General features: G+C 34.6%; 2 protein-coding genes and 1 long non-coding RNA gene across 4 annotated transcripts in view; 2 read left to right on the forward strand and 1 right to left on the reverse strand.

The window, feature by feature from the left end:
- The first annotated feature begins 3,515 nt into the window (after window positions 1-3,515).
- On the forward strand, window positions 3,516-7,974 carry LOC141444549 (uncharacterized). The gene is made up of 3 exons (XR_012453176.1): window positions 3,516-3,699; window positions 3,824-3,871; window positions 6,354-7,974. It is a non-coding gene; the product is annotated as an uncharacterized lncRNA (long non-coding RNA).
- Window positions 7,975-8,402: 428 nt separating this feature from the next.
- Window positions 8,403-19,117, reverse strand: LOC141444538 (uncharacterized). The gene is made up of 8 exons (XM_074110103.1): window positions 19,016-19,117; window positions 17,394-17,524; window positions 14,918-15,098; window positions 14,055-14,141; window positions 13,211-13,341; window positions 11,310-11,499; window positions 9,384-9,684; window positions 8,403-8,632 (listed from the first exon to the last, which is right to left on the reverse strand). Coding segments are annotated over exons 1-8 (1,170 nt in total). The 5' UTR covers window positions 19,017-19,117; the 3' UTR covers window positions 8,403-8,484.
- Window positions 19,118-21,533: 2,416 nt separating this feature from the next.
- LOC141444536 (uncharacterized) overlaps window positions 21,534-22,762 on the forward strand; it is a 32,801-nt gene continuing 31,572 nt past the window's right edge. For both annotated transcript variants that reach the window (XM_074110096.1, XM_074110099.1), the window contains exon 1: window positions 21,534-21,638. The gene's annotated coding sequence lies outside the window, so the exon portion shown is untranslated. The remainder of the gene's footprint in view (window positions 21,639-22,762) is intronic.

Below are 22,762 nucleotides of genomic sequence, written 5' to 3' on the forward strand. Positions count from 1 at the left end.
AGAAACAAACAAGCTGAGAGAGCTGAAATTTGTGTCTGTACTCCTGTCCAGTGGTGGTGTAGCGGTTTAGCACGCATCACGGAATGGTGAGGACCTGGGTTCGATTGCCAGCGCTGGTCTCTTTTTTTGGTTTTTCTGTGCATCTGTTTCAGTTTGTATTTTCGATATGGATTTTACGGGTGACCGTAAAAGTAACAAAATTTGGAGTTGAAATAAAAAATACAAAAAGACTCAAAAAAACATATCGAAAATACAAACTGAAACATGGATGCACAGAAAAACCAGAAAAGAGACCAGCGCTGGGAATTTGGAGTAGAAATAAAAAATACAAAAAGACTCCAAAAAAAGCAATAAAAAAAACAATCATAATTTATTTCAATTGTTATTGATACCTTTTGCCTAAAGTACACATGTTCGTTTTTATCCTTTAATTTTTTTTATGTTAATTTCAATGTATATTTTTATGAAAATCCCTAGAGGAGAATCAATATTATTTGAACTGTTGTTTTTATTCAATATCATAACATTCTTTGATTTTATTTATATGTCCCTTGAAGACTTAAATAGAAATTCTTCTAGCTTTACATTTATATATATTTAAAATTTTCGTTTCCTTTAATATAACTATTTAAAATCATAATATAACAATAAGCATTAAATTAAACAAAACTATTCTAAACTCATAATACTTACATAAAATAAAAATAAAACCTAAAACTAAACTTTGCCAGCATCTTTGGGTCCATGCCGCGGGGAGTTCCATTTACCAATTTTTTCTAGGTTAGGTATAGTTTAGTTATTAGCTACTTTTATTGAACTTTAAGTTATAATTTTAACTTATTTTAGTATATCATGTATAATGAAGTATGTATTTTAAATAAAGCACTTTTAACTTTATATACATTATGATGTAATTATTACATTGAATGAATAAATAAACTAAACTATTTTATAAACAGTACAGTCGCGTTCATATTATATGTAAGCAAAAATATGATCAAAAATATCTGAACACGCTTATACGCCGTTAACAAAAAAGATGGTAACGTACGTACGTTTCATACGTTGGTCGTTTGTCTGATAATTTGTGGTATTTTAAAATCAAACAATGTTAAGGTAGCCTTTAATCTAACAACTCTTTGTACTCTAAACTTTGTAACCACAAAGAGAAGGTAGATAAAGGAACTAGATCGGGTGTATACAAGCTCACTTGTAATGACTGCAGTAAAGTATATGTTGGTCAGACAGGTCGCAGTTTTAATGCTAGATTTAGAGAGCATGTTTCGGCATATAGGAATGAGCATCCTGATAAGTCGAATTTTGCCAAACATTTGTTGGAACTAAATCATTCTTTATCGGACTCAGATTCGTATGAAGTGTTACTTTATTATGGTAAGGGGTTTCGTCTCGATGTTTTAGAATGCATGGAGATAATTAGATACAACAGGATGGGGTCTATTATTAATGAGCAGGTAAATTTAGTTTCATCTCCCTTGCTACGGCTTGGATCTAATTTCAGCAATGGTAGTTAATAAAACATGCCTTGACAGTAAATAAATAAAAATCAAGGTAGTTTCGAAGGACGGTTAATAAATTTATTAATAATTTGTGGGTAGTTTTGTTTTGTTTCATAAAACGTATGTGGGTACTTGGTGAGTTACAGTGGGAGTTAAAACGGTGGTTGTGGTTCGTTAGTCTAACAACTGGTAGCATGGTGTACGGTTGTGTCACTCTGATGATGAGCTCTGTTGAGTTCGAAACGCGTCAGTAGTGTGTGTGGTGGTGATAGATGGGTTTGTGTGATTTGTGTGTGTTATTACAGTGTGGAGGTGGAGGAACTGCATGAACACGCATATTTTGCATAAGCTTAGCTATCGTAAGGTCGCGGGTGAGCAAGGAAATTCTTTTAGTTCATTGATATCGACCTCCGCAAAGTAACGCCTGATTCAATAAATTATAAACAAAGATGGTGTTCAGATATTTTAATAAAATTTTTGCTCACAAGCTTATGAACTCGACTGCACATGATTTATGAGCACGTGAATTTTACATCGTACAGTCCAGGACGTATATTAACCGAACCCCTGCGGTGTAATTCCCGAGATGAGGATTGGAGGAGGCGGAGTGACTCATCTGAAGTAACCTTGGTTTTATACTATTTTTTTTATAGTAATTTTGCACTTCGTAATATAGAGCCTGGCTGGCATGGATTACTATTTTTTTTCCTTTTTTTTCCAAAAAAATTACCTTCTCCCAAGCTTCTTGCTGCGCATTCTTCTTGGCAATGATGGTCTTTCCGAAAGCACTGTTAGTAAAAAAAAGTGACAAAGTCAAAGAGCTCTTTGCATCCTACGTATAAAATAAAAGTAGTTTTATTTTTGATTCAAGTCTTGCGAGCAGATTCGCAGGTCTGTAAAGGATAATTCGTAAACAGAAATTGAGCTAATTTCATCTTTAGAAAGAAAGAAAGAAAGAAAGAAAAAGTTTATTCGGCAAACTTGTAGGTAGCATACATCAGGTACATATAACTTAATGTTTAATTAAGGTCAACTTAAAGCTAGCCGAAAGGGCTGGCAGCTCAGCAATGCTGAGGTACGGAAACACAGCGCTGATTTTCAGCTGCAGCCAAGCAGCAGACAGATGAATGGAAATCGTTTGCATTCTGTAGGAATTGTACATTTTCGTGGTAGAAATATTTTCTTTAAGAGAAAGAACTTTTAAAATTGGTCAGCAGTTTTGAGTTCATCCTTTACATAGTTTGATTCACGTGGTACTTTGCTGAGGTTCCATTCCATATTAATGAAATAAACTCATGCAATCTTGCTTCACCGCTAAAATTTTACAAGAAAGAAAAAAAAGATAGTCGAAGAAAGATTAAGTTTAACGGACATGCTGGGTAAGTTACTGTTTTATTTCATTTATCCATATATTGTATGAAATCAGCTAATTAGTCTAAAACCAAATACAAATATTTCTAATAAAAAAGAAATATCGGTTCTTTTCTTCTTTCTGTTTCCGAAGGTTAAATCTGAGAGACATCGCTCTGTAGTGATATTAGGTACTAAGTGCTACTTTTAAATTAAAACTATGTACCTACATAAAAATATCTTAGACTTAAAATACTCAAAAAATAAATAAAAAATACCTTTATTTTCAATTGACATTTACACTAGTATGAATCATATTAGATATAAATATTATTAGTAAAAATACTTAAACAAATTATAAATAATAATAATTTATTCAATACAAACACACAAACAATCAAATCTTTACTCCATAATAACTTTATTTTCGACAATGTATACATGTAGGTATCTAATTAATTACGATCTGTAATTTTTTCGTCCCTACCTCTTATGAAGTACTTTTTTACTATGTGGAAAAATAACCATAAACATCCCCCAGTTTAGGAAAACAGAGGTTCTGTGGGGATATCCCTCTCTCTTCTCCCCCCCCCCCCTCTCTAGGGGATTTGTAGTTTTGGGTGTAAAAGAAAACGCGCAGTCTTTTTAATAAAAATATTTATTCAAAATAAAATGTAACGACAATTTTTTTTTATAATATAGTACCTAAGCAAATATTTCAGTTGAGGTAGTTATCTCACTTGGTTTACCAAAAAATGTTTTTTTGTTGTCATTTCATGTTGTCTATACCTAAGTTCTTAAAGTTAGTAAAAGCACAGTAATTATTAATTAGGCATTGTTGTTTTTTGTTATTCTATTTAATTTGACATATTTGTTTTATTTAGTCAGGATTTATCTTTAGTTTATTAGGTAATGTGTATAATATAACATTGTAAATTTTCTATTTAATAAATTAGGCATTTAATAATAAAAATCAGTAAAAAAAATGACAATTTTGAAATAGGGTAATTATTTGAGGTGTAAGATAAATGTTACAGAAATAAAAACACACATTTTGATGTGGTCTGTTTTATTTTGAACATAAGGATATGTACCGATAAGATGCTTTATATTATAAGAGATCGATAAAGTTTATTTTGGTTAAAAAAAGCAAAAATCCAATTTTAACGGTAACGAAAATGAGCATCGAGACCACGAAAAAGAACATTTTGTTTATTTTAAAATCTTATATAATTGTACTATTTGAATGAAAATCCGATCATAATGAGAAAACGAATAAGCATTATTTAATTAATCAGGTATCAACAGAAATAGACAATCGATATCTATATAATAAAAAATTAAAACTTGACCACGAAAATGACGAATTCAAATTGTCATTTTTGTAACCTTTTAAATACTATGTAGAAATTACTTAATTAAAGTAAGATTAATAACTTCAACTCACAAACCAAAACAGTTTTCAATACCTTCCCCCCGTGCAGGTCTACGGTAAACCAGAACGAAATTATGTTACAACGAAACAACACAACAAAATGCTCCTCTAAATGACGAAGTTTTCTTTTAATATTTAGATATATATGTCGGCGGCCGATCGTAAAATCCGCCAGATCACGAAATTCCTAGGCATATCGTGAAATGCCGCCATTTCATGAATTGGCTAAGGGACATCCGCCATATCGTTCAAATCTCACCGTTTAACGATTTGCCTAGTGACGTTTAGGCAGATCATGAAATTCCTAGGCATATCATGAAGCGCCGCCATTTCATGATTTGGCCAGTTTAGGCAGATCATGAAATTCCTAGGCATATCATGAAAACGCCGCCAAATCGGTTCTGGCACTTCGCCGGCCGCTGCCGCGGCACGCTCGCTTCGCTCGCTCGGCTCGTGCGTCGTGATCACAATTAAAACTAACCACTCCTCGCTTCGCTCGTCGTACCTAATTTTTTCTATATAAATAAGTAACAACTAGTGAATACTTTATTTATCAACAAAATACTAACCTCTAAAATACGGGCAGACGTCCATGGTTTTTTCACATTGAGCACAGAATACGTTTGATTCACATAAAAGAACGGAGCTGATGTTCAAAAGCTTCTTTTGCACTTCTATTTTGAATTCAATCACTAGTTTCGGTTTAAAAATCATTTTGTTGCGACGCCTACATTTTTCACGCGCTAAACAAACACGACCGGTCAGCTGCTCGCGGCCGCCATTGCATACGCAGCGCCACCAGTGGCCATAAAAGAAACTATTTTACGATGTGCCCGGTATAGAGCTAGGAATATCGACGAATGCGTTGCTCTAATCGATCTGCCGTATTATTTCTCAGGCACATCGTGATATGCCTGGCCAACGTTTAGGCATATCATGAAATGGCGGCGTTTCACGATATGCCTAGGAATTTCGTGATCTGGCGGATTTTACGATCGGCCGCCGACATATACATTTCACACGTACATTCAGGGCAAAATAATTCTTGAACCTCTCGCCAGTTAACAAAATTGGCGACGCACTGGTCATAATTCCTATAACCACACCTGGAGCAAATGTTGTTGACGGTCAACCATTCTTCGTTTAAATCAATTAAATCAATAACGGCATAAACGATTACACTGTAAAAACGCAGAAAATTCTATAAAAAGTGTTCTGTATTTTTTTCTACTTGTGTAGGGAAAATCATCTTTTTCGTGGTCTTTAATCAGTTTCGTGGCCCATAGGACCACGAAAATGATGACCACAAAATTGAAAAGCTCTTACTTTCGCGGGCTCTGCAGTAAATATCCTATAGGTTTGAAGCAAATGAAATCAATATTGAATAACTTAACTGCAAATGACACAGCACCAGTAAAACATTATATTTATTTACCCAATACTCACCAAGTCGCAACCGTAACGAAAATGACGCTCGATCTTTGACGCAAATCTAACTGAACCTTTATTACATTAATTATAGATAATAATTATGACTTGCGATAAACATTATACGTTATATTGACGCAGTCTTATTTTCAAAGTGCTTATAGTTAAAAAAGGATTTACAGGAGGTTTGACCTCTTTTTTTTGTTTTAAAATATACTTAATAAGTGTGGCTACGAAAATGATGGTGTATTTTGGAACAACGGGAAATGTAGAAAAAAATAGTCTTATCAATGTCCTATTTTTTTTATGTTTGCATGCATGGTATATATATATTATGAACATTCAATCCATGTTTTAAACAGCAAGTTTTTCTATACCTTGTATTTTTTACAATACTACAAAGTAATCAGGGATAATCCGAACCTGACCACGTAACTGACTTTTGTGCAGAAAATTTAAGTTATTGTGGAAAAAAAGATAAAATAGAATAAAATGTATTTACCACAAGTTTCAGTGATAATATCCTAAGCAACTTAAAAACAATAAACGATATATTTCTAATTTTATAACTGAAAATTTGAGTCTGAACACAATTGAACCTCTCGAAATAATAACCCAATAAGGAATTGATTTTCAAACGTTTTAGTCCATTCATGTCACAATAGGTATGCATTTTACCTAGGTACAAATTTGAAATTCATGAGATGAGATTTGAACTATATTCATCACAGCACAGCAAAATAAAAATACAAAAAAACAAATAAAAATAACAGTAAAAAATAAAGTTTCAGATTAAAGAATATTTAGGGGCTGTTTCACCATCCATTGATTAGTGTTAACTGGCGGTTAGGTGTGATGCCGTCTCTATTTGTTTTGTTCGAATAGACGGAGACGGCATCACATTTAACCGTCACTTAACACTAATCAATGGATGGTGAAACAGCCCCTTAGAGGCGGCTTTTAAATATATGGTAGTGTATTGGTTTCTATGTCTCTAAGGTAATCTTACAGATTTGTTCTTACAAGGACGAAAAATTTATAGAAAGAATTAGTTACATACTTACCTAAAATACTAACCTAAAATTCCATCTCATTCCTCGCTCATAACTACATAACCATCTTATATAACCAGCACTGGAAGGAGCCAAATATACGTATTTCTTACTTTTAAGTTCGAAATGTTCGACGACCGGATGGCCAAGTGGTTAGAGAACCTGACTACGAAGCTTGAGGTCCCGGGTTCGATTCCCGGCCGGGGCAGATATATTTGTATGAATAATACGAATGTTTGTTCTCGGGTCTTGGATGTTTAAGTAACTGTGTATTTATTATAGTACAAGCTTTGCTCAGTTTGGGACTAGGTCAATTGGTGTCAAGTGTCCCGTGGTATTTATTATTATTATCAAGAGGTTTCAGTAATATTAATGTCACTTTTACTGCCAATTAAGGTTCCGAAAAATTACGTACAGTTAAGAAAACTGAATTACTTATGTACCAGGGTGGAAACTTTGTGTCTTAATTTCATATTGACATCCCATACATCTGGCAAAGAAATCATAGCGAAATTGGTTATGGAAAGAAACCACTCTGGTACTTGGAGCTAACATGCGAGGTGACCACAACGCGCGAGTCGAGCGAGCAACACGAGCGCGCCGCCAGCGAAGCGCCAGGACCTATTAAGTTAGGAAATAATTTGGACCCCAACCAGTGCTGGTTACGTAAGATGGTTATGTACGGGGAAAAGATAAAAAATTACAACATTAAAATGATTTGAAAAATTTACGCACTAACAATATATTTATCAAATTATGACACGATTTTATGACACTTACGACATTATCTTATATTTATATTTTTCAGGGTTCGAAAAAATCCGGTATTTATTATACAGGGTGGATTTCGACGAGGGACCTTTGCGGAGATAGTGCATTGTTTAAGTGATATACAGTCGATTTATAATGTTTAGAAACTTAAACAAAGTAAAAAAAAAAAAATACAAAATTCACTAATTTATATATATCCATATATCCAAAGTTATATACATATACAATTTGTATGAGAGCCATATTATTATTTGTAAAATAAATTAAGTAAAATTGTTTCTGTGCTTTAACAATTACTGTCTTTATAAAAAATAATAGAATAAACACAACAAAAACTTACTCTTTCGTAACTAAATTTTTCTGATACGACTGTCGCCATTAACGCCGGCAGAAGTGTTGTCATTAATGGATTAGAACTTACTATTAGCCTATTAGGGAGTATCTTTTAACTACTCCAACGCCATCTACATTTTTGAAGTAGAAATACAATAACAAATACAAAAACTAGCCAAAAATTACATAATAATATCAAATTTTTAAACCAATTTTTGTATTGAATATATATTTATCATAAAAAGTCATTTGATATATATATCGGATATATATCGGATATATATCATGATATATCCATAGATATATATCCTCGAACCCTGACATTTTTTATTCAAATGAAGCTATGAATTGGTATTTATTTCCTGGCCATAGACGCCCGCAGGGCACGGACCTCCTCTCATAATCAGGGGGCTTGGGTTGTAGTCTGCACGGACCCAGAGTGGACCGGGAACTTCACACACCAGCTAGTAAACTTCAAATATAATTTCTTCGCACTGCTGCGCACTTCTGAATTTTGCAAAATTCAGAAGTGCGCGCCCGGGTTTGAACCCACGATCTGCTTGAGAGGCCATAGGTCAAACCACTAGGCCACCATAGCTTAGTAAAAATCACCACGTCCTAATTCGTCGTTTTTAACATTGTTAGTAGTGTTATTTAATGTGATATTGATGTTAATATTCTTGTTTTCCTTTGCTTTCTTCTTTGGTTGTTCGTTTCTTTTAACCGCCTTGACGCGTTGCACCGGGCTACCGGAAAAAAAGAAGAATTAAAAAAAGATTTTTATTGATCTTTTAAGGTAAGCGACGGATTTAAATGCAGTATTCAGGTTAGATTTGTTTCATAACAATTCTGAACAATTCGCACCTCTATTGCAACAACGACGTAAATGCATTTAAAAAAAAATGATACGAAATGCTGCTTATATTAATATCATAGCTCGCAACATTAAGTCTCGTGGAGGTGGAGGAGCTGCATGAACACACATTTGTTGCATAGACGTAGCTATCATAATGTCGGCCTCCACAAAGTAACGCCTGATTCAATAAATTATGTATTTTGTTTTGAAAAAATGACTTTCTGCCAAGATTCTTGAGGCGCATTCTTCTTAGCAAAGATGGTCTTATCTAAACATTTACTTACATTTAATTTTCTGCATTAAAGTACATTAGTTTAATGATAGATAAGTATCTATGATCAAACTAGACTAATATATGTACCTATTTCAATAGAGACATGGGGGAATTACAATATTTAAGACACCAATCGCACATGACATTCAATACCGTATTAACTCTAAATAAACTGTATTGAATAATAACTTTAATCTAACCTCTACAAAGAACTCACTATATAATACAGAATCATTTTGAGTTAATACGGTATTAAATGTCATATATATCATATAATTATTGACGTTGTTTTGTTTACATTTAGTTAAATACCTAAACCGTTCCAGTATAGTATTCTTACGAAAGAAAACATCGTTTGTTATCTTACCGCGCTTTTTCCGTCGCTTTTTTTGACGTTTTATGGATCCTCGTAAGATGAGTGCGTACGGCGCCCACGCTTCCAAAACTCCTTAAGCAGATCTTGCAACTGAACTGTTTAAATTCTAGAAACGGCTCGTCAATTAGATCAACTTTCTTTGTCCTAGGTTTTCTTTTCCGCGTGCCTTCTTCTTTTGGTGCTGATTCCTCTGACTTTGTTTGGTTGCCGTGGTTAGGAGCATCGTTGCCTGCTGGGACTTGGTTGAGTATGTTATCTGCGTTATTGCGGGAACTGTGAGAATTGAAGGCAGCTGGAAAAAAAACAATTATTTATTTACCAATAAAAAATTACAGCATTACTGTTAAAAAAACCAATGCACCGTAAAAATCTAATAATACACAAAAAATTAAAAAAAATAACTTAAAATAATAATAATAATAATAATAATAATAGAAACGTTTATTCGCTAATTCGAAAATACATATTATAAGTAAGTACACAAAATAAAACAACCATAAAATAAATATTAACGACAGTATTTGCGAAATCGCGAAACGGTCTCAGCTCAGCATAGTAACTCAGCATAATAGTAACTAATAATTAGTTACATCATCATCCCAGCCTATATACGTCCCACTGCTGGGCACAGGCCTCCTCTCAGAATGAGAGGGCTTGGGCAGTAGTTCCCACGCGGGTCCAGTGCGGATTGGGAACTTCACACACACCGTTAAATTGCTTCGCAGGTTTGTGCAGGTTTCCTCACGATGTTTTCCTTCACCGTACAGCTCGTGGTAAATTTCAAATGAAATTCCGCACATGAATTTCGAAAAACAGAGTTGCGAGCCGGGGTTTGACCCACGATCCTCTGCTTGAGAGGCCATAGGTCAAACCACTCGGCCACCACGGCTTCAATTAGTTACATAACTAACTAATTAATTAATAACTAACTTATAATAATAATTAAACAACAATATAAAATAATAATAATAGATATAAGTAGATAATTTTTAGTAACTATTTTTTCCTATTTGACCCGGATAACTCACGTCTTAAATCGAGTTTAGCTCGACATGTTTCGCGCTAATCCGTAGCCCTTCGTCTCCGGAGCAACGCGACTCAGCGGCTGCTGCAACACGCGCATTGCTCCGGAGACGAAGGGCTACGGATTAGCCCGAAACATGCCGAGCTAAACTCGATTTAAGACGTGGGTTATCCGGGTCATTATATTTTATATGAGTGAGTCTCACGGTAGTTTCATGTTCAAAACTATTCTTTTAATCTGGATCCATCCCTAAAATTCACATAATGCGCTTCGGCTCTTCTTTTATAATCCGGACGGCTAAGGAGTGGAATGCCCTGCCTGCGTCTGTGTTCCCTGATCGCTACAATACGGCCGTCTTCAAATCTAGAGTATTCATAGGGCATTAATTGGGAAAGCGTGCTCCGTCTTAGTACACATCTTCTCTTACCATCAACGGAAGTTCGCGTCGCTAACTTCCGAAGAGTAACTAAAAGAAAGAGTGACTAAAAATAGCCCTTAAATAAACGACTGACTAAATGATTGAGTAACTAGATGATTTAATGCGAGTACTGCCTTTTCGCAACGTAACGTTTGGCAACCTGTTTCATTTCGCAACTTTTCATTTCGCAAACTCTAAAACTGTAAATATTTCAGTATTTATTTCAGGGCCATCGTGTAGAACCCTTTAGGTTAACTTAGGTAAGTTTTATAAAAATCCTGAAATATTTACAGTTTCAGAAATATTAAACAGTTGGGAAATGAAAAGTTGCAAAATGAAACAGGTTACCAAACGTTATTCGTCGAAACATTAGTAAACCGATTTAATGATTGTGCGACTAAATGATAGAGTGACTAATATGCTAACAGTTAGTCATGTAGTTACTCTAACTACTTGACTGATAAAACTGACTCACAGAGTATTTGATCGAGCTGGTCTTCATTAGAGATTAGGGGAGGCTTCACGTCTGGTGGCACCACGACCACTAAGCACTCGCGGGGTATTTGCATCTGACGAAGGGTCAGTAGAGGCTTGGAGAGTTCTCGTTGGGGGTGCATCTGCCAGACCCTGAAGTTTTGCGGGTTCGGGGAGCGGGTTCCTGTAAACTAATGTATTTTGCATTAAGGCCGCGTTTCCACCAGCGATATAAGAAATATAAACTAAACTTTAAAATTGCTCAATAACTTTACCTACCACTGGCTTAAAGTCCATAAAAAGTGTTAAATTGTTCGAAAAACGTCTCAGGCAGGGTTCATTAAGTAATTATTTTTATGATGCAGGTATAGTTATTTGTGTCACAAGGGAGCAAGATGGTATATGTATTTACGGCGAGGGCGTACATTGAATCCTTCATTAGCGAGGGATTCTAAAGTAGAATCCTGAGCGTAATGAAGGATTCAAGTGTTAACGCCCAAGATGAAAATAATTTTGCTCCCGAATGGCTCATACAACTTTTCACACCGAGCATTAAGAAACTTGAAAAAAAATATCTACATATTATTAAAGAACAACCAGCATAGAAAATGGCGTGGCTTTACAATTATCAACTTCAAAAAATGACATTTGCAATAAAACACTTAGAAAAGCCTTGAACTGAAAAGTTGCACTTTGCTCCCTCTTGTCAGGGAGGAAAAGTTACTTTTCTGAAGGAGAGGTGTGAAAAGTAAATTATTTTATTGACGATAGTTTAAATTAGTTGTAAGAAATATGTACTTATCGTTCCCTACCAGTCAGTTGTTCAATTATGCAATATCATTTGAGTGCAATTTAGATTATTGTGACAGAAAGTGTTATGTTTACTAGGTTTAGATTTAAAAAAGTGGCTATATTTAATAGTTAATATCCGACCCAATGTAATATAATAAACTTTGTTCATTAAACTAAGACTAGATTAAAATTTAGTAAACTAAGGGGCTGTTTCCTCATCCATTGATTAGCGTTAACCGACGGTTAAATGTGATGCCGTCTCCGTCTATTCGAACAAAACAAATAGAGACGGCATCACACCTAACTTGCCAGTTAACACTAATCAATGGATGGTGAAACAGCCCCTAAAACTACAATAATTCTAAAAATGCCTGCTGCGGCATGGTACTGAAGACGCTGGTAGCTTTGCCTTGCTGTATTGTAAGACTGATGCCTTGAGTGAGAAAAAAGCCAGCTCTGCGGTCTTTTGTGGTATCTGTGAGACTCTTTGAAATGGAAATAAATTTAATTGAATCCGCTCTCAGGAAATAGTATATTTGTATACCCGAGGTGGTTAGCCACCCGAGCTTTAGCGAGGGTGTCTATTTGTCCAAGGGTTTATATTGACTTTTAGTCTCGAGGTGATAACTCTATTTTTCACTTCGATTGCGAGAAAAAAATAGTCAGCTTAGTACAAAAAGATTTACTCAATCAAAAAATAAAAATAAATCTTTCTAGATTTCGGCGGCTAAAAATCATCAATTATGTCTTTTGCTCTTTGCTCGACATCATAATTTTCATTATCACTTAACGACATTGTGAGAATAATCAATTTATTTTAATCGTTGTTGCGGAAAAAGCATAGAACTAAGACCACGTAGACTAAGAACGTAACATTTTCGTCAAGAAAATGGTCCACACACAATCATATTATTTGCAAGTACTGGCTGTTTGAGTTTATCTAAGTCACTCAAAGTAAATAAAAAAAATAGTTACTTTTACTCCCTAGGGACTAAAGTACTCACTTTACTCCCGCCTCGTAAGGCTATATTGACCTACTTTTAGAGCATGAGAAGTGAAATAATTCATATTAGTACTTAGTACATGTACTGTTGCAAGCCTAAGTTTTACCTGTAAGAGTTCAGCTATGTGCTTGTGTACTTTTTGTATCGTATCTTCTTCATCGAAGAGAAATTCATCTGTCTTGTTGGCAGGGAATACTATGATCTTCAGGGTTATCTTCGTCTCTGGGATGTCTGGCGCTGAAAAAAACTTTTTTTTATCGAACAGCTGGCAAACGAGCAGGCGGGTCACCTGATAAATACCCCGATAAATCAATGCTTATTAATTAATTTATTCAGTTTACTTTTATTTATTAGTTAATGAATAACAAACTACCTGATTAATTGAATCACGCGTTACTTTGCGGAGGTCCATTATCAATTAACTAAACAATTACTTTAATCACCCGCGTCCTTACGATAGCTAAGTCTATGCAACATAATGTGTGTTCATGCAGCTCCTAATGCATAAGTCTAATGTATTAATGCTGCATGTTTCATTATTAATTTATTTTATAAAGTTATTAGAATGTTTAGATGTATTTACCTATAACTGCAAAATATTTGTACGCCCAACAGCAAGATATAGTTCTTTGGAAATATTTTAATAAGATCTGTTGTTGGACCTGTGTTTGACAAATACATTTATCATCATAATCATCATCATCATCATTATCCTCCTCTTCCACGTTGTTAAAAACACACACACAACACATAAACCCAGCTATCACCACCACCACACTACACTGACGCGTTTCGAATTCATCATGCTAACATCTGGTATGCTAATAAGTAAAACGTTGTGTTGCTCTGAAGACGAGCTCTGGTTGAGTTCGAAATGTGTCGTTAAAATGTGGCGGTGATAGTTGCGTTCTTTTAATGTTGATTATTCTCTGTTGAGTTTGTTCGATTACCGTTTTGGTTAGGTGCATCGTTGTTTGCTGGAGCTTGGTTGGATCTGTTTTCTGCGTTATTGCGAGTACCGATGAAATTGAATGAAGCTGAAAAAACAAACATAATTTCAGTAACAATTCTTTTATCTGGATACAACGTGCCTCTACTCTTAGGAAAATAACTTTGAGCTCATCTAGGGTTAGAGAGTGGTAAAGGCGTCACGTCAGGTGGCATGACCAGCACTGAGCAACATGGGGTACTTACATCTGACGAAGTGGTGAGTAGGGGCTTGGAGAATTCCCGTAGGAAGTGGATCTGCCAGATCAGGTCGAGGTTGGGAGTGTAGAGAAGACTTAATGATAGAGTGACTAAGAAGAGAACCTAAATGATAGAGTAACTAAAGGAGTGAGTGACTAAAAAGAACTCCTAAATAAACGAGTGACTAAAGCCTTGTTCGGACTAGGCTAGTATTTTAGTCTAGTGGCGAGTAATTTAGTAGCTAAACGTGTCTGAACACCAAAAAATTAGTCGAGTGGATTAGTAAGTAATTTAGTCGAGCCAATCCATTTTATTCTATTTTTTTTAGTAGTCTAGTAGCGAGTAGCACCCCCCACCACGCGTCCGTGCTCACTCGGCCGCCGGCTAAACAAGTCCGAACCTGTCGATTTAGTCGAGTTCATTAGTTGACGTGAAGAAGAGTACCACTGACTTGTGAGCTTTACTCGACTGTAATGCGAACGATTTTTAGGCAGTAGCGAATAGTTTACCTACTAAATTACTCGCCACTAGACTAAAATACTAGCCTAGTCCGAACAAGCCTTAAATGATTGAGCGACTATGATACAGTGAAAAGCTAACAACATGAGTGATAAAAAGGACTTACGGTCCAGCTGGAAGTTGTTAGAGAGTGGCGGAGGCGACACGTCAGGCGGCGTCACGAGCACTGAGCACTCGCGGGGTACTTGCATCTGACGAAGGGTGAGTAGGGGCTTGGAGAGTTCTCGTAGGGGGTTGATTTGCCAGACCCTGAAGTTATTCGGGTCCAGGGAGCGGCTTCTAGTATCCTGTAATGAATTTAGCATTAAAGAAGCTAGATTTGTAATTTTGTAACTATCCTACCAATATTATAAATGCAAAAGTTTGTTTGTTTGTGTGTGTGTGTGTGTGTGTGTTTGTTACTCCTTCACGTTAAAACAGCTAAACGGATTTGGATGAAATATGGTATGTAGATAGCTGGACATCTGCAATAACACATAAGCCACTATTTATCCCGATATTTCCACGGGATAGGGATAAAATCTCGAAATAACAACCGTTGGGCTTCGAGTCATGAAATTTGGTATGCAGGTACCTGGACATCTGGAATAACACATAGGCTACTTTTTATCCCGATATTCCCACGGGATAGGGATAAAATCTCGAAATAACAACCGTTGGGCTTCGAGTCATGAAATTTGGTATGCAGGTAGCTGGACGTCTGGAATAAGACATAGGCTACATTTTCTCCCGATATTTCCACGGGACAGGGATAAAATCTTGAAATTTCAACCTCTGAGTTTAGGGTCTTGAAATTTTGGACAGTTCTTCTTAACACAACCTCAATGAAAGCCACGATGTAAATTTTGGGAATTCCCAGGGGATTTTTGTAAGATCCCATAGTTTCAATTTTAACTATCAGATCGAATAGTTAACGCGTGCGAAGCCGCGGGTAGCACTAGTAAGTTATAAAAGTAAAAATTGTATATTCCACCACCATCCATCTTGCTCGCTTATCCTGCCGTGAAGCAGCAGTGCTTGCACTGTTCTGTTTCGGCGCGGAGAGTAAGACAGCCGGTGAAATTACTGGCACTTGAGATATCCCATCTTAGGCCTCTAGGTTGGCAACGCATCTGCAATCCTCCTGATGTAGCAGGTATAGGCGGTGGTAATCTCTTTGCCATCAGGAGACCACTTGCTCGTTTGCCATTCAGTCGAATAAAAATAAAACTCGAATTTGGATCGGACGTAGTATGTAAAACATGTAAAACACTGGAAAGAGAGATTTAATAAAATCCTTTGCACCATCCTTAGGAGTAGCTCAGCATAGTTCTACAAAACAAACTGTTAAATTATACAAATAGCCTTTCTACTGACTTAAAGTCCATAAATACTCGTAGTGTTAAATTGTTGAAAGAAAACTTCTTAGTGTTTATTTGTTAAGTTTTGATAATGCAAATTTTAATAATGTTATTAATAATATTTACCTACCGTCCCTATCAGTTTCTGGGTTATGTAATTATCTTCTCAGTTCAATTTAAATTATTGTAACTAAAAGTATTATGTTAATTAGATTGAGATTTAGAAAAGAGGTCATCGCTCTAAGTAGCATCAACATTAAATCAAATACGCATTTTTTTGTTTTAACAATTTTGTCAGGTAATTCACAATTATATTCTTCAATAATCCACCAAAATTAATCACCGCGACAGTAAAATATTATAAAAAATAATCTCTAATAATTCTGTAAAAATCAGGCGAAATTGCTATAAATTATGAAATTGCTATAAATGAAATTGTAACACATGTAAAATCCACTTTTTTTTTTTAAATAACTTAAAAAACGGTTCATATTTTCAAAAGAAAAAAAGTTAAAATTAATTACGATAGTGACATAAAAGGTATGTGTAGTTAAGGTTTAGGTATGTCTTTTTAACGTGCATTCGAAAATATTGGTTCTTAAAATTACACGTAAAAGCCGTATACAAACAAAAATGCCTTATATCGAATTATTTACAAAAAAACCGTAGACTGACCAGCCTAATATTTCATAGTTTTTCCGACACAATATAAATTGTTCTGGAAATAAATTGAATTAAAACCGCTTTTTTGGAATTAATTATTTTTAGTACTAAGTACATGTGGTAGAGCTTTACTGTAACCACTTGCTGGCTGCAGTGCTGTAGGTAGGTACGAATGGGCCGGCTCGATCGGGTTAGTACAGTCAAGGGCAAAGATATCGACACGGCCAAAGTTGCAAAAATATGTATACACGGCCTTAATGTTAAGTGCATAAAGTCGTGTATACATATTTTTGTAACTTTGGCCGTGTCGATATCTTTGCCCTTGACTGTACCACGCTCCCATAGAATGGCGTAGAATGGGCGTGAAATAGTAGTTTTGCTACAGTGTTTTGTACGTTGAGTGGGAGGGCCAGAGGCCCAACTCTCCTCCCTCCTTTTACTCCCCTCCCCTTCCCCCTCCTCTTTAGGCCGGCAACGCACCCGCAGTCCTAATAATGTTGTACCTAGGTGTCCATGGGTGGTGGTGATCGCTGCCAGCTATGTCATAAAAAATGCACTAATAATAAGCCTGAGAATTACCTGTAAGAGTTCAGTTATGTTCCTGTGAACTTCTTCTATCGTACATTCTTCGTTGAAGAGAAATTCTTCTGTTTCGTTGCTAGGGTACAATATGATCTTCATGGATATCATCGTGTCTGAGAAGTCAGCCACTGAAAAAACAATAAGCAAGCTACAGGTTCTTTTTCTCAACGTTACGTATTACCCAAATGACCATTCTTTTTCTTTTTTTTAGCTTTTCTTTAGCCATTTTGCGAATTAAGTCGGCATTTGACGACCGGATGGCTGTGGTTAGAGAACCTGACTACGAAGTTTGAGGTCCTGGGTTCGAATCCCGGCCGGGGCAGATATTTGTGTGAATAACACGAATGTTTGTTCTTGGGTCTTGGATGTTTAATATGTATTTAAGTATGTATTTATCTATATAAGTATGTTTATCCGTTGCCTAGTATCCATAGTACAAGCTTTGCTTAGTTTGGGACTAGGTCAATTGGTGTCAAATGTCCCATGATATTTACTTATTTTCTGGCACAGTCACACTGGAAACTTAGCATGAGAGCATTTATAGGGCAAGAACAACAACTTTACTGATTATGCGAATTTCCCACTTTTGAGGACATTATAGTATGTACTTGTTACAAAAAAACTGTGACGTAACGCGTTGTTTAAACCCCCCTTCCCCTAACACACGCTCCCCTAGGGTGGAAAGGGAGGCGGATTTTAACATAATAGTGTTATATACATATTATGAGGTAGGTATCATAATTTCATCATACTTGTTGGGGTGACAGTGCGTCATAATATTTCAATATGGCGTCCGTCCGCAAATAAAGTGCGGTAAATAAAAAATAAAAACTTGTAACAATTGGATCTATACTCAGATGTTGCTACAGAAAATGGATGCAGCAACGCTGATTTACAAATCAGATACATATATAGATAAATTAATAAAAAAAATTAAAAACGAACAATTCCTTGAAGTATAAACTATCTTAAAAATAAACTAACTATAATATACTCACTGGCACAAAATTTGGCCCACTCTACATACAAAATTATCTATTACTGCATACAATTGAGGGCCAGATTTTTTGCTGCTCTGTATATGTACAATTCGCTAAAGTCTTGTCTCTGTGCAAGCACGCCCATAGGGCTGGCTGAATTTCGCGCTGGATTGTGAAATTGTGATGCCATTTATTGGACGAGAAATGCGATAGCCCTATGGTCACTGGTAATATATAGATACTTAAATGTTATTGTTCTTTTCCATCGTTTTTCAGTTTCGATAGGTTCGAACAGATTTTTGGTTTGTAATAATACTGTTCGGTAATATTTTTACAATCAGTTTATTTTTGCTCATTTTAATTTGACAAACAAATTCTCAAACAGTCAACGATATTCGCCAAAATTCATATTAACAATGTCACAGGCCGGAATTACGCAAATGCTAATTTGCTATTCGTAGAATTAATAAACATAAAAAACGCGATCTATATGTTGTCTCCCTCACAGCAAACAAATTAATAGAGACCGCGATAAGTTCGGATAGACGATCGGTCCCGAATTTTAGACGACGGCAAATAGGTTTTCCCTAAAGATGAAACAAAGAATAACCAATATTGCGTATTCAATGTATGACTTACTTTTCAATGTCCAAGTATCACACTATCACCAAGGCCGAATAATATCATCAATTGCCGAATATTTTCACTGTTTCGCATGTAGACACGTTCACAAGGTTTGAGAGCTAGTTGCTAACTGGAGGGGGAGTGCGGTTATATTACGACCGTGTATTTATCGACGCGGAATGTATGTACGTTAATTCATGATCACATTTAATGAGCCTTAATAATTTGGTGTAACTAATTTTATAAAATATGTTATTTTATATTGCAATTTGATTTGATAAATGTTAGGTATATAATTTTATTTGTTGTAATTTAATTTATTACTATTTAAATACTACTTTGTTGTACTTAATAAATTTAATTTAATTTTATTTGAAAATTATAAGTTAATATCGAAAATACAAGTATATAAGTTATTTCAAAGTCAAAGTCAAAGTCAAAATATCTTTATTCAATTTAGGCTATAACAAGCACTTATGAATGTCAAAAAAAAATCTACCACCGGTTCGGAAAAACCTCTGCTGAGAAGAATCCGGCAAGAAACTCAACGAGGTATATATATATATTTTTTTTAAAACAGATTTACAATATTATTAAATTATATTTATTTATTTATTTATTAATATTAGCACATACATAACAATATATTTACAGTACGCCAAACTGTAAAACAGTTTGTTGGCGTCGCGCTCTGATACTAAAATACTTGTGCAATGTGATGCTTACTAACTACACAACTAAACATATATAAACATAGGTACCAACGGAGACTCAGTCATACAAGTTAATAAGTTAATATCCTATTTATGTTTTTACTGTGTTTTTGTTGAGATGTGTGTGTTTTTGTTGTCAATAAATGTTGTGAGTTTGAGTTTGAATATAATTTGATAATTGTAATTTAAATAATATTGATAGAGAATAATTGAACCAGCCTCCTTTTCAACTGATCGCCTCCCAGTGGTACGAAAATGCCCCGAAAAATAATGAAAAAATGATTAATAAATAAATAATAAATAAAAGCTATACATTTAATTTATTTTGATAAATGTAAGATGATATAATTTTATAAATAAAATTTGATAAATGTAATTTCACATAATTTAGTGCGTCGTTTTTATGCTTAGCCTCGTAAGGCCCTCGTAAGGATCATAGGTATGATACTTTAAAGCAAATATCAACTTTTACGGATACATCAATTTTCAAATTCTATTTATCGAAATTAGCTGTAGAGAAATGTCTATGTATATACCTGTTCTGTACTGCATACTATGTGTTGGTGTGTAATAAAGAGTTATTGTATTGTATTGTAGATACACCTATTTACCTATCTAAAAATCTGTACACAAGAAGACCACAATCCTCGATGCAACCCGCGACTTGGCCAGATTATATTTCTATCGTTCATAGACATGCTTGAAGATACTCAACATAATCCATTTATTTTGCATCTCTGAAATCTTGGTCCCGTGAGAAAATAGAAATAAAATTAGCCTATGTGTCATTTAATAGATTGAGCTATCTATATAATCACATTTCATCCAATAGCATCCAGCCGTTCTAGTTATACAACAAACAGCTACACACACAAAACTTTGCATGTGTAATAATTAATATGTATGTATGTAAACACTTTATTGTACATAAAACACATAATATCAATAATCAATGATTTATAAGCATAAAATTTAATACATAACGCCACAAAAAAATACAAGCAAGTAGGTAATCAAATTTAATAGAAACCATAAACATTAACATAATAAGTAATATACAATCAATGATGTATATACTGTTAGTTTAGGTTAGGATAGTTTTCACTTCAATTGTATCATTTAATAAATAAATATTTTTATATACAATCAAGTATTCAAATTAATTAAGGTTTCCTAGGTAAGTTTTCTTTGTTTTCTTATTATTATTTTATTTTATTTAATCTGTGCTTCTTTTGTTTTTTTATTTGAGTAAATAAAGGCTAAGCAAAGGAAAAAAAAAACGCAAACCACATTAAATTTTAAAATAAGTACTTAAAATTAACAGTAAAAAGTCAAAACAGTTATTCAAAATATTAATTGAATCTATCATTTAATTAAGATCATTCATCGTTTTTTTTTATTCCAATACAAATGATCATTTAGTTCAGTCCTTTATAATGTCGTTAAAGCTTGTCTTTGCCCAAGTCCAGTAGTGGAAAAAAACACTGAGTGAACTTAGTTTCAATTCAGCATTGAAGTTTTGATTGGATAAACTGAAACTAAGTTCACTCGAAGGAATTAAAGTTTTGATTAGATAAACTGAAACTAAGTTCACTCGAAGGAATTGTGAAGTTTTGATTGGATAAACTGAAACTAAGTTCACTCGAAGGAATTGAAGTTTTGATTGGTTAAACTGAAACTAAGTTCACTCGAAGGAATTGATGTTTTGGCTGTTTAAACTGAAACTAAGTTCACTCGAAGGAATTAAAGTTTTGATTGGATAAACTGAAACTAAGTTCACTCGAAGATAAGTATTTTTTTCAACTCAGTCGGCTAAAGCATTTGTTGGTGCATAGACGCGTGCAATTAAGTGACACATTTTGACGGTTTCCCGCCATAAACAGAGACGATACTTAAGATCAGTGACTCAGTAATTGATTTACGAAGTAAGTGTAATTAACGTTTTGAACTTTCGTTATTTTCACTCAGTCAAAATACCACAAACGGGACTTATCACGCTAAAACACTCGATATTACTCGTGTGTTTTAGCGTGGTCCCGTTTGTGGTAAGTATTTTGGCAATAAGTAATTAGTTTTTGTGCTTTGAAAACATAATTTAGTGCTTATATGTGAATTAATTTTTAAGCTTCACTTTTATTTCGCATGCGGTGTTTACCTATAAATGATTGTGACACACAGTCCAACATGTTCATACTTGCAGCAATTTCTGATGTACACTCGAACCAACTGAATCGTGATCCACTGTTGAACCTTTTCGTAGAAAAAGGCATACATACATACATCACATTGCTTGACAAGGGAATTTATTATGACGTTTAGGGTGGGGCTGTTCCATGGTGGATCAGGAATCAAATGGTTCGACTGTTCTTATCTAGCGTTAGCAATTGTTGGTGAACGTTAAGTAAAAAAAAATACGCTGATAGATGATAAAAAATATTTTCATTTATGATAAAGGATGCTCTCTTGATGTGAGATATCGCTAGATGGCGGTAGTGTCGCGAGTTCGTTTGACGTTACCCTTTGTTGACATTGACTCATTTGCATATTTAACCAATAAAAAACGATGACCATTAGGGTTAACGTATTCGCATTGCCATATAACGAATCTTATGGGCACCCTGCCCAATAGTAGCGATCTGGGAGATATTTGTAATTATAAGGTTTGTAAGTTAGTTTTTGTTTAATTCTTCTTTGTTTTTATTATTATGACGTATTTGTTATTTAAGTAATATATATATATCGTGAGTAAGTAAATGTATGTATTTAAATACTTTATTGTACATAAAACACAAAAATAATACAAAAAGAAAACAACAAAACAAAAGAGTACAAAGGTGAACTTATCCCTAAAAGGGATCTTTTCAAGCTAACCTAAAAAGGAAAGGAATAGGTACTTAAAGAAAGGCGAACAGTAATTAAAAAAAAAAAGTAAATATTACATAGATGGAAAAAAAATCACAAGCGTGATACAAATCTCAATATACCGGGGTTTTCTGTACTTACCTACTGCTTATTATTTGTTAGTGTTTAATAAAGAGTTATTGTATTG

Source organism: Choristoneura fumiferana, chromosome 30, assembly GCF_025370935.1.
Source record: "Choristoneura fumiferana chromosome 30, NRCan_CFum_1, whole genome shotgun sequence".
NCBI classification, from domain to species: Eukaryota; Metazoa; Arthropoda; class Insecta; order Lepidoptera; family Tortricidae; genus Choristoneura; species Choristoneura fumiferana.

What these genes read in the sequence shown, in the direction of transcription:
- LOC141444538 (XM_074110103.1), bottom strand. An exon ending in CGATGCACCTAACCAAAACG is followed by an intron (nt 13,342 to 14,054) that starts GTAATCGAACAA and finishes AGTTTTTTTCAG; the next exon opens with CGCCAGACATCCCAGAGACG. An exon ending in CCAGCTCGATCAAATACTCT is followed by an intron (nt 9,685 to 11,309) that starts GTGAGTCAGTTT and finishes TTTTTTTTCCAG; the next exon opens with CTGCCTTCAATTCTCACAGT.